The sequence below is a fragment of the Crocodylus siamensis genome, chromosome 4 (genome assembly GCF_052110815.1).
Source record: "Crocodylus siamensis isolate JL-2025a chromosome 4, ASM5211081v1, whole genome shotgun sequence".
In the NCBI taxonomy this organism is placed as follows: Eukaryota; Metazoa; Chordata; order Crocodylia; family Crocodylidae; genus Crocodylus; species Crocodylus siamensis.
In genome coordinates, this window is record NC_143398.1 from 245029466 (window position 1) to 245045950 (window position 16485).

The 16485-nt window shown below is 50.2% G+C and overlaps 2 protein-coding genes across 3 annotated transcripts in view; both read right to left on the reverse strand.

Annotated features, from left to right (window-relative positions):
- ERCC3 (ERCC excision repair 3, TFIIH core complex helicase subunit) overlaps positions 1-1357 on the reverse strand; it is a 40512-nt gene extending 39155 nt beyond the window's left edge. Inside the window, exons 1-2 of the mRNA XM_090046078.1 lie at positions 1202-1357; positions 693-895 (exon numbers count right to left, since the gene is read on the reverse strand). Of these exons, the coding sequence (XP_089902204.1) occupies positions 693-895; positions 1202-1220 (222 nt within the window). The 5' untranslated portion in view covers positions 1221-1357. The remainder of the gene's footprint in view (positions 1-692; positions 896-1201) is intronic.
- Positions 1358-3212: 1855 nt separating this feature from the next.
- LOC149867751 (mitogen-activated protein kinase kinase kinase 2-like) lies at positions 3213-16455 on the reverse strand. 2 transcript variants are annotated; one of them, XM_090046080.1, is made up of 13 exons: positions 16155-16455; positions 14369-14486; positions 13947-14068; positions 13620-13838; positions 13345-13483; positions 12914-13011; positions 12677-12772; positions 12326-12458; positions 10559-10707; positions 8756-8887; positions 7519-7648; positions 6762-6939; positions 3213-5340 (listed from the first exon to the last, which is right to left on the reverse strand). In XM_090046080.1, exons 1-13 carry the CDS (start codon positions 16281-16283, stop codon positions 5115-5117), a joined length of 1869 nt encoding a protein of 622 aa, XP_089902206.1. In that variant the 5' UTR covers positions 16284-16455; the 3' UTR covers positions 3213-5114. The 2 variants fall into 2 exon arrangements, with proteins under 2 accessions (XP_089902206.1, XP_089902207.1); XM_090046081.1 differs by lacking the exon at positions 16155-16455 and having other exon boundaries at positions 13947-14066; positions 14369-14474.
- Positions 16456-16485: the final 30 nt, after the last annotated feature.

Here is a 16485-nt window from a genome sequence, read left to right on the forward strand (position 1 = left end):
TCCTGGCAGTGCTCAGGGAACAGGGACTCCGCCAGTGCCTGCTGGTCCCCTCTGACTAGTTTACAGACAGCCACTAGATCCCCCGCCAGCCTTCTCTTGTTCAGGTCCCTTAGCCTCTCCTCATAAGGCCTGCCCTGCTGACCCCTTCATTCAGGATGACCCAAACCACCCCCAATTTTAAAAGCCATTCATAGAATTATCCCCAAAACAACACCGCCCCCTGTACATCTCCGCGCACCCCTACTCTCAGTTATCTCGAGTGCTTCACAACACCCAACCCCGACCAAAGCTCCCAACCACCGGCACGGACACCATGTTTCACCACGATGCCTCATGCGGCGTCCAGTCAAGTGAAGACAATGGCAAATCAGCTAAAAATCCCATTACGCCAGAAAAAAATTGAAGGGACTTTCCCCGTTTCACCCATTTACCTCGTGTACATTGGATTGCAGGGAAAGATTTGTATAGACAGTGGTTCTTTCTTCTGCCTCTCCGAGGCATTTTATCTCGGGGGCAAAAATGGTGCAAACGCTGTTTTGCCCCACTACTAGGCCTCGAATCGTACTCCCGCAGCTCAGAGCTGCCTGACACTGGTGGATGCCCCGCATCCCTGCCACGTGCCGTGCCCCTTTCCCCCACAATACGTCGCCACAAAGCAGAATGAGCAAAGCCGGCTGCCCGGTGGCACTCACCACCCAGAGTGGGCGCGAGCCGTGGTCGCCCTTGAGCAGCATCTGCTGCCGGTAATCCTTCGCGCCATACTCGTCTTTGACGACGGCCTCTTCCACCTGCTTCCCCGCGGCGGAGGGGACGGCTTCCTGCGACTCCTTGCCGGGAGCGTCGTCATCGTCCTCGTCCTCGTCGTCGTAGTGACGTTTCTTGGACTTCTTCTTGTCTGGAAGCAAAGACGAGGAGGATCAGGAGACATGGACGCCGGCTGCACGCACCCGCGGCTCCCGGGAGCGACGCCGCACGCGCCTGCCACGTTGGGCGCGTGCGTGTGCACAAATACACAGCGTGACAGCACCCGTGCGTGCTGGGGGGGGGGGCGTACTGCACGTGCACACGCCTCGCACCTTGATGTCACTGAGACATAGGCACACACGTGCACTTTCACTCACGCACACACACAATTTCACTCACACGTGCAGGCGCGCACACTCATTCACACGCGCACACTTTCACTCACACACTCACGCACCTCGCTCCCTGCGGCCCATGTCCACCACCCCTCAGCGCCCGGCCGCCATCGCGCCCCGCCACTCCTGCGCGTCACTTCCGGGAGGCCCGGAAGGCGGAATCAGAGCACACCGGCCGCACCGCGCCTGCACCGAACGCGGCCCGGCCCCGCCCCGCCCCCTTCCCGACGGCCCCCGCGGGCGGCAGCAGGGAGGTGGTGGCGTCCATTGACGTCTCCTCGAAGGAATTACCGTATTCTTACACGCGACGAGCACCTGGAAACGGGAGTGCGCCTTCTGTGCGAGAAATACGATACGAGCTGTTTCTGCGCCTCAGGGGAGGGGGTCACGTCCAGTCAGGGGGGGGGCCGGGGCCTGGCCGCCACCAGGGACGTTTTCAGCAGGCGCTCGAGCAGCGCAGAAAAGCAAAAAGCCCCGTCCCACCTCGTCCTCACGGACCCTGCTGCGGCGCCCCGTGCCGCGGGTGCAGCCGAGACCCCGCGCCCCCGGCTGACAGGATCCCCACTGCGAAGGGGATACTGGTTTGCAAACATCTCGTCACCTCAGCCATAAGTCTGGATTCCTTCCGCCAGAAAAGAGCGCCGTTTCCTGCCTCGCGACCAGGGCGCGCCGTACACGAGCGCGTACAGCCCCCGTGCCGCAGACCTCACGGGCGACGGCGCAGGAGAAGGCTCCCGCGTCCTGCGCGGCGCCTCTCCCCTCCCCTCCTGGGGACGGCGGCGCGCGCAGGACAACATCGTGAAAAATTGGTTTTCTTGAGAAATCAGCTGGAAATAAATAAAGTTTTACGAACGCTTCAAGTGCCGCTACCTGTCGTCGTTCCATAGTTCATTAGGTCACATCCCCTAAACCTCTGGCCCCGGCCCTATCCAAAGTGAATAGATGTGGAAGAAAAAGCAACCTGGATGGGGTGCAAAGCAACCTGTTTAAATTCACTGATGATACCAAAATTTGGGGTGAGGTGAGCACGCTAGTAGGGAGGGAAAGACTGCAGCAAGATCTGGATAGGTTGCAGGGGTGGGCTGACATAAACAGGATGCGTTTCAATACTGACAAGTGCAGGGCGCTGCACGTGGGCAGTAGTAACCAGCAGCACACTTATAAGATGGGAAACTCCTTTCTTGAGAGCACAGAGGCAGAAAGGGATCTTGGAGCCATAGTTGACTCCAACGTGAACATGGGCCAACAACGCGAGGTCACAGTTGCAGGACAAGGTTTGATTAGCCCTGCCATCCACAGATGCATCTCGAGCAGGTCCAAGGAGGTGATCCTCCCCCTCTATGCGGCACTGGTCAGGCCGCAACTGGAGTCCTGTGTCCAGTTCTGGGCGCCGCACTAAAAGGGATGTGGACAGCATGGAGAGGGGCCAGAGGAGGCCACTCGCATGGTCGGGGGCAGCAGGGCAGGCCCTACGAGGAGAGGCGACGGGACCTGAACCTGTTCAGCCTCCACAAGAGAAGGCTGAGGGGGGACCTGGTGACAGTCTATAAACTCACTAGGGGGGACCAGAAGGGTTTGGGAGAGACCTCGTTTCCCTGAGCGCCCCCCGCATAACAAGGAATAACGGCCACAAGTTGTTGGAGAGGAGGTTTAGATGAGACATCCATAAGAACTACTTCACCCTCAGGGCGGCTAAGATCTGGGACGAACTTTCAAGGGAAGCGGTGCTGGCTCCTACCCTGGGGATCTTTAAGAGGAGGCTGGATGCCTACGTGGCTGGAGTCATTTGAGCCCAGTTTTTCTCCTGCCCAGGCTGGGGGTTGGACTTGAATATCTACAAGGTCCCTTCGACCCAACTGCTATGATTCTATGAATCTTCCCTCATGCTAATTCTTGCAGGTCTTCACGCGCCATCAGCCGCAACAAAGATGCGTCCCCACAATATACAGGTCTCAGATAAACAGTCATTAGTCAAACACAAAATAGAAATGTGGCTTCTTTGACATGAGGTACAAAAACCCCCAAAGAAAATAGAAGTCATTTACCAGCAAGAAAATAAAATAGGTAAATACATAGGAATTTAAAAAAAGGTTTTATACATTTTTACAAGCACAATTTTGAAAACGTAACCAAGTCAAAATGTGCATGAAATGCCGAAGAAACTGCACTGTATTGGGCAATTCAGAGGTCCTTTATCTGATGGATTTATGACTTCAGCACTTTTTATTACAAAAATTCAGACAAAAGAAATCACGCTGTCATCCACCCAAAGAGTACTTGAAAGTACAATACAACAATATGTGTCCATTTTGAATGGTTAAAAACAAAATTAAAAAAGTAATGTCTGATCAGTCAGCTGAAAATATACTTATCTAGTAAATTATCTTTCAAAGCTTTTATATATTTAATTATATTAGCTAAACATAGTATCTTTAAAAAACAAGTTCATAAATACTTTTCCAACTACTCAGCTGGTCTAATAAAAGATCCACTGGCTGTGGAGCATGTAGATGATGGCAGCCAGCTGAGACCAATGTCAGCACCCGGGCTTGTTTGGCGCAGCCTGCGCCGAGTGCCAGGAAGGGGCGAGTGATAGTGCTGGCCCCAGCAGGCAGTGGCAGCCCGCTGTCATCCCGCACACAGATCCAGAGACCTGCCTCCCCCCGGAGGGCTGTGTCAGCCTCCTCCTGGGGGGGGGGCGAGACCCTGGATCCGCATGCGGGATGACAGCAGGCTGCCGCTGCCAGCAAGTGATACTAGTTTTGCTGAGAACAGTTTGAGATGCAGTTTCACAAAAAAACCTTGCACCTATCTCCTTGAAATGTGGCAGGCTTCATGCCTCAGAAGGGCTCATAGGCTATAATGGAGAATCACTAACGCATGTTAGTGGTTCTCCATTATAGCCTATGGCCAAAACACTCTTGAAAGTCCGAAACTGATTCCGCTGAGTCAAAACGGGACAGTGATCCAAAATGGATCACTCTCCCTCCGAAACACCAAAACCAAAACGAAACATAAGCATTTCACACAGCCCTAGTGTGGATCTGTAATACGTTTACCTGTTACAGTAACATAACAACTCTACCCCAACCTTTCCTCCCCGCGACTACCAAATTAGGGTTATGCTCCAGTCTGTTGTTTTTTTTTGGTCGCAAAGGCAGTGCTAGGAAGGAGCTCTGCTGTGCAGAGCATTCTTTGCTGAGGATTGTAAGTTGTTTCAGCATCCTAATTAGTTTCCACATCTGCGGGTTTCAGCCTTGTGAGCTCTTAGAAAACTGATTAACAACGTAGAACCCTCAGTAGTAACTACCTACAGCACAAAGGACAATCACAGATCAATAATTTTCTTCTCCCTGGCTTCTTGTTGCATGTGTATTTTCCCTCCACCCTCAGTCAGTCAATCAGGGTGCTAGAAAAAGCTACACAGTCCTCAACAGTCCAAATCATTTGTCATTGTTTTCCTTTCAAATAAAGAACAAATACGTACTAAAGTGCTTTACCTATGTGGACCACATCAGTACACAGTAGAAATAAAAAGGTTCTAGTCCTGGTAGGTGAGAAAAGTTCCTTCTTCTAAATAGAGGTGGTCCTTGGACTTATGACAAAATCAGTTCCTGAAAACCATGTCTTAAGTCGAAATGCTGCAACTCGGAACCAATTTTCTCACAAGAAACAATGTTATAAATGGGGGATTGGTTCCTGAACCCAGGTCCAATACCCTATCTTCACCAAAAATACCCCAGAATTTTGTACTCAATCAATTATAGACAAGTAATATCGCTACACTTATGTATTAATATTGTAAACAGCAATCGTATTGATTTGGAAGGACTTCTTTGAAATGATTTTGCTGGACTTTTTGAAGGGCTCATGGCTGGAGTCTTTTCAGGAGTCTTGACTGCAGGTTTTTCCTGAGTCTTGGCTTTTTTCTTAGAAAATAAATGCAGTAGATGCAAGCTAGGTTGAAGCAAGATGTTAGTGATAATGTGGAAATGTGTGCCTTAGCAGTTCATCTGCAGATGGTCGCAGCTTGGCCTCAATAAAAATCCACTTCAGGAAATCCCGAGCATGGTCCGAGATGTGAGGTGGCAGCTGTGGGTTTGTTGGCTGGGTGGCAATTTTAAATATAGCAGGGGCTGGTTCAAACTCTGCCCACGGGGGTTTCTTAGTGAGCATTTCTACCACGGTACAACCTACGCTCCTGAAACAGAAGCAAATGTGAAACAGCAGGTTACAACAGGCTCCGACTTTCCTGCAGAAGTAAGAATTACCATGTGGCAACTACTGAAGACCGCCGTCCACTTCCCACTGCAATGCCAATGGAAATACACTGATTCCCCATTCTTGTAAACAATGTCCGCACACTGTATGGCAAGGTCACACAACACACAGAAGATCACAGCATATATGCTGCTCCACCTGCCAACTATCCCAACAACCATCACCTCAGCAGGGGAGGTCTATCTAGACAGCAGGCTGCCATCTTACTTTCCAGTAAGGTTTAGAGCTGGAATTAAATCTGAATTTCAGGGGCAGTTTCAGAGTCTAGTGTCAGTGCCATCGGCAACTAGTTCAGATTCAGAGTTTGGCTAGCTGGTAGGAACACTACGCAACCCAAGAACTCTGCCTCTGAAGACCTGCTGAACACCTTGGGGTGGGATCAAAAGAATTGTTTAATGGTTCCTGACCCAGAGAAGACGAGTTAGAACATATACATCTGATTGGTTTGTTTGAACTGAAAGCGTCCTTGCTGCTTTGTTTCTTTTAACAGTATATTATTTAACACTACAGCATTCAACATGCCAATGTTTACTGCAATTTATTAAAAAGCTCTTCAATGCTGAACACTATATATGCAAAACACATTCCAGTAAGTACTGACCCTCCCTGCTTACCTAAGGGCAAAGGACTTCTGGGACAGCCAGCTCATTATCAGAGATTGCAAGAAAGGGTAGACCTTAAAAATCAATAGCTTAATTTTATGCAAAGGCTGATTTCTAAACTCTGTAGTACAGGAAAGCTGTCTGTATATACAAGACAACTCTTTTCTACAAGCCCTGGAAGCTAAATATTACTTTAAAAAAGATAAATAAAAGCTTAGGTATAAATCTGGCTGATCCTTCTGTGCTGAGAAACAACTGGATACACTGCAACAGGTGACTCATGCTATTAAAACAACAGGTTTAAGGAAAAGAAGAAAGCAGCAAAGAATTTACACCAGTTGAGACTCTGAACCTTCTCAGCGTGACAGCAGTCACCACATGGTTTGGACTAGTTCTGCTGTGGTAATTGCCATTAATGGTCAAATCTCAATTTCTTTTTATGTCCCTTTAACTAATGCCCCTGCAGTATTTACTTATTTACTCAGGTGAGCCTCCTGCTACCCAAGCTTGGCTCACTGGGACCTCTAAATCAATGAGCACAGTCACTAATATACCAAAAACAAACCATTCAACATCAGCTTTTCCCAGTACATCCTTTGTTACCCGAACAGGATTTTCATATGCTACCAGAGAACCATAACTAGAGCACTCCAGCATAAAATACTGAACACTAATTCAGTTGGGAACCACCCTTTATCTGGGGCAGTATGCAAATACCTCTTGGTAGATGGGAACATACCAGATATCTGCTTTTCTGCCATACCCTTCACCACGGATAATTTCAGGACTCATCCAGTATGGAGTTCCTGTGAATGACTTCATTCCTGTACCAGAAAGGCAGACAGTCTGAAGTCGTTTGCTGGCACCAAAATCTGCAAGCTTCACATTGCCTGCTGAATCCCGCAGAATATTTGCTCCTGAAAGGGGGTGAGGGGGAAGAAATTCAATCAATCATTATATTTATCTGATTAATGGCTCCTGAACTCTATCGGAGTGCACAGCAGCAAAACATATTGGGTTGCACTAATTTGTTATAATTAGGACCCTGTGGAATCCATGCTCACAGAATTTGCTTTCCCAGGCATAGCATTTTGTTCTGAAATCTTATAAATAAATATTTTATTTAGGAAAATGTTTCTAGCCTTGGTTCCACAGGAAACCTCAGAAGTGCAAGCCAAGCAGAGCTGTGTGTCATCAAGGTGTGTTAGAAGAGAGCCTGAAACTATGTCAGATATTTACGCTGCCATATTTAATCTCAGTTGCTGCTCTGTAGATGCCATCATTTAAAAGCTGTACAATCCTGTATGTTCCCCAAATAGCCTGAAGAAGGGTGTTTGTACCAGAAAGCTGTAAAGAAGAGTTTTTCCAACTATTTTAATTGGTCTAGAAAAAGGTATCGGATTTACCCAAAGAACCTTGCCTGCCTATGTCCTAAGACCAAAAGAGCTACAACCAATAGCCCTGTAATGAATGCAGAACTCAGACTTCTTCATTACCTTTAATATCTCTATGTACAATCCTATTTCTGTGCAAGTAGCGAACTCCCTCCAGAATCTGTCGGGTGTATTTTCGGGTCACAATCTCCGTGAGCGCTCCGTGTTCTTTTAACTGGTCCTTGATAGAACCCTACAGCCAAAGAGAGAAAGCATTTAACACCACATCGTTTTTACCAACCTGAGTAATCTCTCTCTAAAGCTAGATTTCTATTTCAGATTTTGTACAGTCCAGTTTCATCTGACATTTAAGAGGTGCAGTGTTCTGTCTGAACTTCTCTGCATCACCTTACTGTAGATCCAGAGTTACATCTCCATCAAAATGAGAAGATTAAGCCTTTAAAAAGATGATAGAAGTGAGGGGGCTGGGGTGGCCTGGACGCTAAGGTATACAGTGGACAGCCCAGAGGACCCACGTTCCAAGGCCATAATAGAAATGTTCATGGTGCAGCCTGTCAGATTCCAATGAATCTGCTAATTCTGCTAAATACCTTGTCACAAGGACATGACAAAGGAAAGGAAGACTGCAAGAAACAAAAGTACTTATTCCGCTAAACAAGATTTCTCTGGAGGGCTGATGGTTAAGCAATGATAATGGGAATGTCCTTCAGCAAGACACTTTCTGCCTCTACCCCAACTACTTTATAAAGGACAGTCAAAGACCACACAGGGTGATGCAGAGGATAGATTAAACTAAAGTTATTTGAGGTCTAAAATTTAGCAGGATGAAACCTGGGATCAAATGTCCTCGTGTTAATTGCTCGGGCAGTTTGTTTGACATATTTATACTGTTTGTTTTAAACTATTACAAAGACAGGAAGAGAACAAATTAAAACACTTTAAAAAAATGACACTTCTGACACTGTCTCTCCAGAGCGTGTAAAAACTAGAAAGTCCTGAAAAGGAGGCTTTGGTGCAGAAAATTCCCAATCAGATGCAGTCAATGAATTATCTACCTAAACTATTCTAACATATAATTAATAAACAATTAACACAGTAGACAAAAGTCAGATGTTCCTCATCTAGCTGATCATCTTTGGCTGTCTATTTGACACTTCTTGAACACCTGTACAGAGGTGGTGAGCAGCCTTAGTCGGAAGTCAGGGCGAAGGTAGAGCGATGTGGCAGCTTGTAGAGACTACCTTCTGTTTTAACATCCATGCGTGTGATCCTGCAACACTCATCCACTGGAGGCCTTGCCACCTCACCATCACCACCTGCAATGAGCTCTCTTGCTTACCCCTGGCATGTACTCCATGAATATGGAGAGGGTTCTTTCCGGGGGATCCCTCAAGCAGCCATAATACTGAACAATTCTCTCATGGGGCAGGTTGTTCAGCAGCTGAATCTCACATTCAAGTGCGTTTACTTCCTGAAAGGAAACATAAGTAAACTAAGCACACTCAGCAGACACCTTGGCTAATAACAGTAATATGATTTTTCAGATTTCTGTCAACAAGGCCAGGATTTAAAGGACAAAATTTGGGGCAATCTAAATTAATTGGAGAATTACTCTGGAGACCGCATAAAGTTTACACATTTTCCAGTCAGAAAACACAGAGCTGGAATGAACAAGAACAGTTCTGCAACAAGATCTGAGAAGTGCTCGACTGTAAAGTCTCCAGGAGTGCTCTGCAGTTATTTCCAGCTTCTCGCAACTCCAAGGGTCCTCACCCTCTTCATTTCACAGCTCATTAAATATAACACGTCTGACAATTTAGTTAAGCATGGAAGAATTCAAAAGCCATGCTGTAACACTGGGTACACACTTTTGTAATTTAGATCCGTCTACAGGAATCTTTAATCCTAATTCTTATTTTATTCCAAGTAAGGACCACATTTGTAAATCTAAATGCATCAATTCCCCGAGTACATAGTTTAATTGTTTTTCCTCCCCAATGCATGGGAAGCAGGTAAAGATGCCTTAAAAAGCTGTTCCCTGTTTGTAAAGTTTTGCTGTATAAGACTTTTAAAACTGGCTCTAGAATGGAATTTTACAGGATTGCAGAGATCCCACATGGAAGGCATTCATTAAAACTGGCTGTTTATCCACTCCAAATCACTTGTGGTACTCAAAAATTTCCAAAGGTAGAAAAAACCTCTTGGTAAGGACTTGAATTTGTTTTAAAAAAAGAGATGGCAAGCATGGTTGTTCACTGAACAGTAACTACTGAGGGCACGGGGTCTATATTTGTCATCTCCAAAGCAAGCTCATTATTTACATTTTTTAAATCACAATCACCCGACCACCGGTTCTTTCTTTGCTCCTATGCCACCAGAAGAGAGTCTACAAACTGGCTTCAGTCAGTTCTGCACATGATGCATGAAGAGCTGGCATAGAATCCAGCTCATTCGCCTGCAGCAGTAACGACTGCAATAATTCATTACTGTCTGTAACAGAACCAGCAGGCTCAACTTGAAAGACAGTAGATCTAAACAGTCCCACTGGTGACACTTTTACATTATTTCTTTTCTGACTATTTAAAGGGCAAATTCAGATGAGACCAATCCAAACCATGCTCAACAAAAGCAGTAAAAATGCTTTTGGAGAAACAATTTGGGGTTCAGCCACATTAGGTTAATTGGCATCGGACTTGACCCCCAACATGCATTTGTACTTAAAATACATTCACTTAACTCTGTTCTTTAGCAAAACTCTTTGCTGGCTTCATTGTACAATGAACGATAAGACGTGTTAGTTCCTACATTTTTCATTCAACTACATCAATATTTCTGCAGCATGTGTTTTCTTAAATATCAGATTAGTATTTGGGCTTTATAGCCTCAGGTTGCACGGAATCTGATGTAAATACATGTTATTTTCAGCAAGATACATGGGAACGAAAATCTTATGTGATGGAACAGTGTAATTATTGAACTTAATTATCTTCTCAAATATTTTAATAAGATGAGATCTCTATCGTGTAGACATGTAGACAGATTAAGCATGTGACTTAAGGAGTCAAAGACAAGAGAAAAGCAACATCTGTTTAGATCACACTCTCACAATGTCCTTTACAAATACCTGTTTCAGGTCTCTTACCTTGCTCGTTTCTGGACTGTCAGGGTCAAACTGAACTTGTTTAACTGCCAATTCTCTTCCTGTATCAGCATCATAGCATAGATATACTCTGCCAAATGCACCCTGACCAAGAAGCTTGCCAAGTCTCCAGTTAGTTGGAGCTCGTGGTGCTGAAAATATAAGTATGTTTTGTTTTTCAAATAAGCCTGCTATTCAGTTCAAGTAAAACTGGAATACACAGGAAATAACATTTTGGGGAAAAAAAGATAATATTTTAAATCAGATGTCCATAAAAAATGAGTTATAAAAGTCTCCAAATCAGAAATGTAATCTAAACACCGTCTTAATAAAATCCATACTGCTCCCACAAAATATGTTTTAATACTGAAATATAACATATGCCTAAGGTACTAACTAAGAGTTACTCTGAAAAGGAAAGAATACATTTGGTCATTGTGTTGTAAGAGTGCTCTCTAAAAACAAGCCTCATGACAAGCTTGGGCACCCAGCTTTAACTTTGTTACAATATCTGTTAACAGATCTGGTTAGTTCACATACTCTCTACTCCGTCTATAGAGTAGGTTTAGGCTGGACATTAGAAATAACTTCTTCATGGTTAGGGTTGCCAGAATCTGGAATGGGCTTCCAGGGAAAGTGGTGCTCTCCCTTACCTCGGGGGTGTTTAAGAGGTGGCTAGACATGCACGTGGCATGGGTCGTCTGACCCCATTGCTTTTTCCTGCCCAGGGCAGGGGGTCGGACTTGATGATCTACTGAGGTCCCTTCTGACTCTAACATCTATGAATCTATGTTCAGTCAGTCCTATGCTCTGTATTTAAAAACTGTGGTAGTAATCTGTCTTTAACTTACAACGGCTGGGTGGGCAGATGTCCATCACTGACACGGTAGGATTGTTTGTGTCACTTCCCCTTCTTCTCATTCGGTTATCTTAGGAGCTAGCACAACATGGCCCATGGGCCGAATCCGGCCCAGCAAGCTCTTTCATCCAGGCTGCAGCCCTCACCTCAACAAACTGTACTCCACCCAACCCTTTCACTGAGAGGGAGGGAGCAAGGGATCCACATGTACACCCCCCGAAAATATACCCAATTAAGCCTTGTTCCCACCCTCCTGCGAGGCTGCTACTATCACTGTTGCAGTCCCAGGGGCCCTTCTCCGATTCCCCTGTCTCATGCTGGATCCGGACAGCAGGTCAGGAAGCTGCAGCGGCAGGGCCGCAGCAGCCAAACACGGGCAGAACTGCGGCGTGTGGGGCTAGTGGCAGCTCAGAGCCTGAGCCAGGGTGGGGGGGTTGGTGCTCAGCTGGGCAGTGTGTGGGTATAAGAAAGGGTGGGTGGCATGGGGACCTCCCCACCGTGGCGCGCAGCCCTGGCAGATGATAGCAGCAGCAGCTGAGGTGCAGCTCCAGCCAGCACTTCACATTGCAGTGAGGGGCACAACCTCCACTGTCTGTTTGTATTGTGTGCAGGAGCCAGCCATCTTCCCCACCCCCCAGCACCTGAGGCATCGCTCCTGTGCCCAGCTCGTGCAGGGGCTGTGCGTGTGGCAGGGAGCACTGGCGATACAGACAGCCTAGTGGACATTTCGCCTCTCGCTGCAATGTGCAGTGCTGGCCAGAGCTGTGCCCTGCTGGGCGCCTGCACCTTGAGTGCCTTGTCTGCTGCTACTGTGCCATGGGGGGCGTGCCCCAGCATGCACCACCCATATCTGCCGAGGCCCCACCCCAACACATTTGCATGAACCCCCAACCCCAACCCAAACCACTCACCTCTTTGATCAGGCCCTGCAGGGGCAGGCTCAGGCCTGGGCTCCTCGTGGGTGGGGGCCGTGGGCTCAATCAGGCCAAGGCAGGTACCATCCCCAACACAGTGCTGCAGCAACCCCTGCATGTTCTCATCCAGCTGGCAGGGAAGAGGAGATCGGGGGAGGGGATGGAAAATGGCGGGGGTCAGGTGACCCATGTATCTAGGCTCCCAGCTCCTCCCCAACCTCACCCCAGTTTCAAGCCCCTTGACACTCTCACTCCCCAGCCTCCACTCCTCCCAGAGAACCTAAGCACCTGGGCTCCCAGCCTGCTTTGGGAGGACACCCCACCAACCTGCTGCAAGGCCTCATCTACCTGCTTCCTTTTGTCGCACTGCAGGTCCTCCACCAAGGACTTCATTTCCAGCAGCTTCGTTTCTGATTTCTTCACTGTGTCGTGCAGCTTCACAAACTGCCGGGGAGAGAGTGGAAATTGAGTCCTGGATCAGGGTCCTGAAGCCCCAGCCCCTGGATGCAGCTAAGATGCAGCCAACTCCAGGGCTGAGGCAGCAGGGAATGGCTGGGGCTGGGCAGCAGGGGAAATGGGCCCCACCTCCAGTGAGATGCGACAGTACTTCTTCAGCACATACTTCGTCTCCTTCAGGTCCTGGTTTGAGCTTTTTGGCCCCTCATCCAGCAGCTCCAATTCCTCTGGGAGGTGGGGGAAGGGGCGGATCTGAGAACCCAGGTATCTGGACTCCCAGTTCCCCTAGTCTCATTCCCCAGGCGCCTACCTCCGAGACAACCCAGGTCTCCAACTTGCCCACTCCTATAGGATACTCAGCATAGCCTACCCTGCCTGGGACCCAAGCCCCACAGCCAGCCCTGCCCCATAACTGCACAAGCCCCACCTAGATCTTCATAGGCTGTGCCCACCCCCTTAGCTGCTTTGGCCCCACCCACCCAAGGGCCATGCCCTAGTACACCCCACCCATATCTACACAGGCTCCACCCCCAACCAGACCCCGCCCTCAGCTTGCTCACCTCTCCGGCCTGGCTGATCCACCTTGGGCCCAGGGGATTCGGACCTGGGCTTCTTGGGGGTGGGGGCCGCCGGCTCAGCTGGGGTGGGGCAGATCTTGTTCCTGACACAGAGCCACAGCCTCCACATGTTCTTTTTCATCTAGGGATGGTATGTGGGGGGTCAGGGGACCCAGGCGTCCAGCTCTCCCCACCTCATCCCAGGCCCACTTCTCCCAGGGAACCCAGGCATCCGGGTTCCCAGCCCCACCAGGGAAGGGGGGAGGGGGAACCCCCACCTGCTTTAAGGCCTTGGCCAGGTGCTTTTCGAGCTTCTTATCACTCTTGTACTGACTTCTGATGTCCCGTTGGAGGTTCTCCACTGTGGTCTCCATATCCAGCAACTTGATCTCCGAGCAGTACATCTCATTCTGCAGCTGCACGTGCTTCTTGATGTCCTGTTGCAGGTTCTTCACCATGGTCTCTGAAGAGATCACCTTATCCTTCAGGTCCCAGTACTGCCGGGGAAAGGGGTGGGGGAAGAGGGTGAGCCAGGCCCTGGACTGGGGCCCCTGTGCCCCAGCCCTGGGTGCAGCCAAGAAGTGGGGGAACGAGTTGGGCCCCACCTCCAGAGCAATGGAGCAGGTCTCCTTCACCAGTTGCGTGGCCAGGTCCTGCAGGTGCTGGTTCTTCTTCATCAGGTCCTGGTTCAAGCTTTCCAGCCTCTTGTCCACCTGCTCCAACTCCTCTGGGAAAGGGCAGATTTGAGAGCTCAGGTGTCCGGGCTCCCAGCTTCCACTGCTCTCGTCTCCCAGATGCCAACCCTCCCAGAGAACCCCAAGGTCTGGACTCTCAGCTCCACCCATCCCAGGGGACCCAGGTGCTCACCCACTCCTGTAGGACTCCAGCATCCGGGCTCCCAGCTACCCACTCCCAGAGAACCGGGGTGTCTGGGCTCCCAGCTCCACTGTTGTCCAGGTGCCCTATGCATCTCCTCCCCACAAGCAACCCAGGTGTCCCAACTAGGCCATACTCCCAGCCTGCTCACCTCTCCGGTCGGGCACCTTTGGCTTGGGGACAGGCTTCAGCTTGGCCCCCAGGGGCTTCTTTGGGGTGGAGGCCACGGGGTCAGCCAGGCGAGGGGGACTCCCATTCCCATCACAGTCCTGCAGCAGCAGAAAATTTGTCACATCACTGGAGAGGTATGAGGAAAACCAGGGGACCCAGGCACCCAGGTTCGCATCACAGCTCCCAGCCCCCCTGCTCTCAGCCCCAAGGCCCCACTCTTCTCCCAGAGAACCCAGGTATCTTTCTGCACTTCAGGAAGGCCTTTGACACCGTCTCTCACCCCATTCTCATCAAAAAGCTTGACGACTGCAGCATTGATACCTACAGTCAGATGGGTCGCAAATTGGCTGGAGGGCCATACCCAGAGTGGTGGTGGATGTGTCGTTCAGCCTGGAGGGATGTGGGCAATGGGGTCCCCCAGGACTCGGTCCTTAGGCCTGCACTCTTCAATTTCTTTATTAGTGACTTGGATGAGGGGAGAAAAGCACTTTGTTCAAATTCACTGACCACACCAAGCTTTGGGGTGGGGTGGGCACGCTAGAAGGGAGGGACAGAATAAAACTGAACCTGGACAGATTACAGGGGTGAATGAATGAGAATAAGATGGGATTCAATATGGACAAGTGCAAGGTGCTGGACTTGGCCAGTAAGAACTAGCAGCATACCTACAGGCTGGGGAACTGCCCCCTTGTCAGCACGGTGGCAGAAAGAGATCTTGGAGTCATTATCGAGTCCAAAATGAACATGGGCCGGCAGTGTGGGGATGCGGTCAGGAAGGCTAACCGCACCTTGGCATGCATCCACAGATGCATCTCGAGCAGGTCCAGGGAGGTGATCCTCCCCCTCTACGCGGCACTGGTCAGGCCGCAGCGGGAGTACTGCGTCCAGTTCTGGGCACCGCACTTCAGGAGGGATGTGGACAGCATGGAGAGAGAGGGTCCAGAGGAGGCCACTCGCATGATCGGGGGCAGCAGGACAGGCCCTACGAGGAGAGGCGACGGGACCTGAACCTGTTCAGCCTCCACGAGAAGGCTGAGGGGGATCTAGTGGCCCACCAGGGGGGACCAGCGGGGAACAGGAGAGTCCCTGTTGCCCCCCAAGCACTCCCAGGAGTAGCAAGGAATAACAGCCACAAGTTGACGGAGCATAGGTTCAGACCAGACATCAGGAGGCGCTACTTCACTGTCAGGGCGGCTAGGATCTGGATCCAACTTCCAAAGGAAGTGGTGCTTGCTACTTTAAGGGTCATTCAATAACTACCTAGCTGGAGTCACACAAGCTTAAACTTACTAGGGGTCATATGAGCCCAGTATTTACTCCTGCCACGGCAGGGGATCAGAGTTGGGGATCTGCTCAGGTCCCCTCCGACCCTACATCTATGAACCTATGAAACCTTGCAAGCTGGAGAAAGGACTGTCAGCGGCGGTGCTACAGAAGGAAGAGGGCAGGAGAGCAGAAGCTTGTATTTTGGGGAGCTAGGAGAAGTCGCCATCCCCACGCAGGGCCGTCCTGTCGGAAGAGGAAGCGACGAGCGGGGCAGTCGGAGGCTCCCTTCCGCGGGCACAGAGGGATCCACGCGCCGTGTCCCAGGAAGTCTGCCGTTCGCCCGGATCTCGGACGTCACGGAGGGATTACCGAGACTCATCCGGGCCTCTGGCTACTCCCCCACGCTGCTCGTCCAGGCGGGCACTAACTGGCATGGATTCGCTGTGCACCCCGTGGCGGGGGGCCGGGGACACCGAGACAGCAGTGGACGCCGTACGTACCTTTACTGGCGAGGGCAACTTGATGGCGGGACGCGTAGCCTCCTCCTCCCTTGACACCTTCTTCCCGGGGGGCCTCACAGCCCCGTCACCTGCCGCCCGCTTCACCCCAGCCCTCGGTGGGCAGGCCATGGGGAGTCTCTGCTGGAAAGGCGAGAGGAGACGGCGAGCGACCTTCCCCGGGGTGGGGGAGCGGTGGCCGTTACCTTCCTGCCGCTGCCTCACGACACGGACGTGCGCGCCTCCCGGCGGGTAGTCTGCCCGCAGGCCGCAGCGCGGCTTCCCGCCTCCGGCTTGAGGTCGCCCCGCCCACACGCGTCACTTCCGGGAGCGG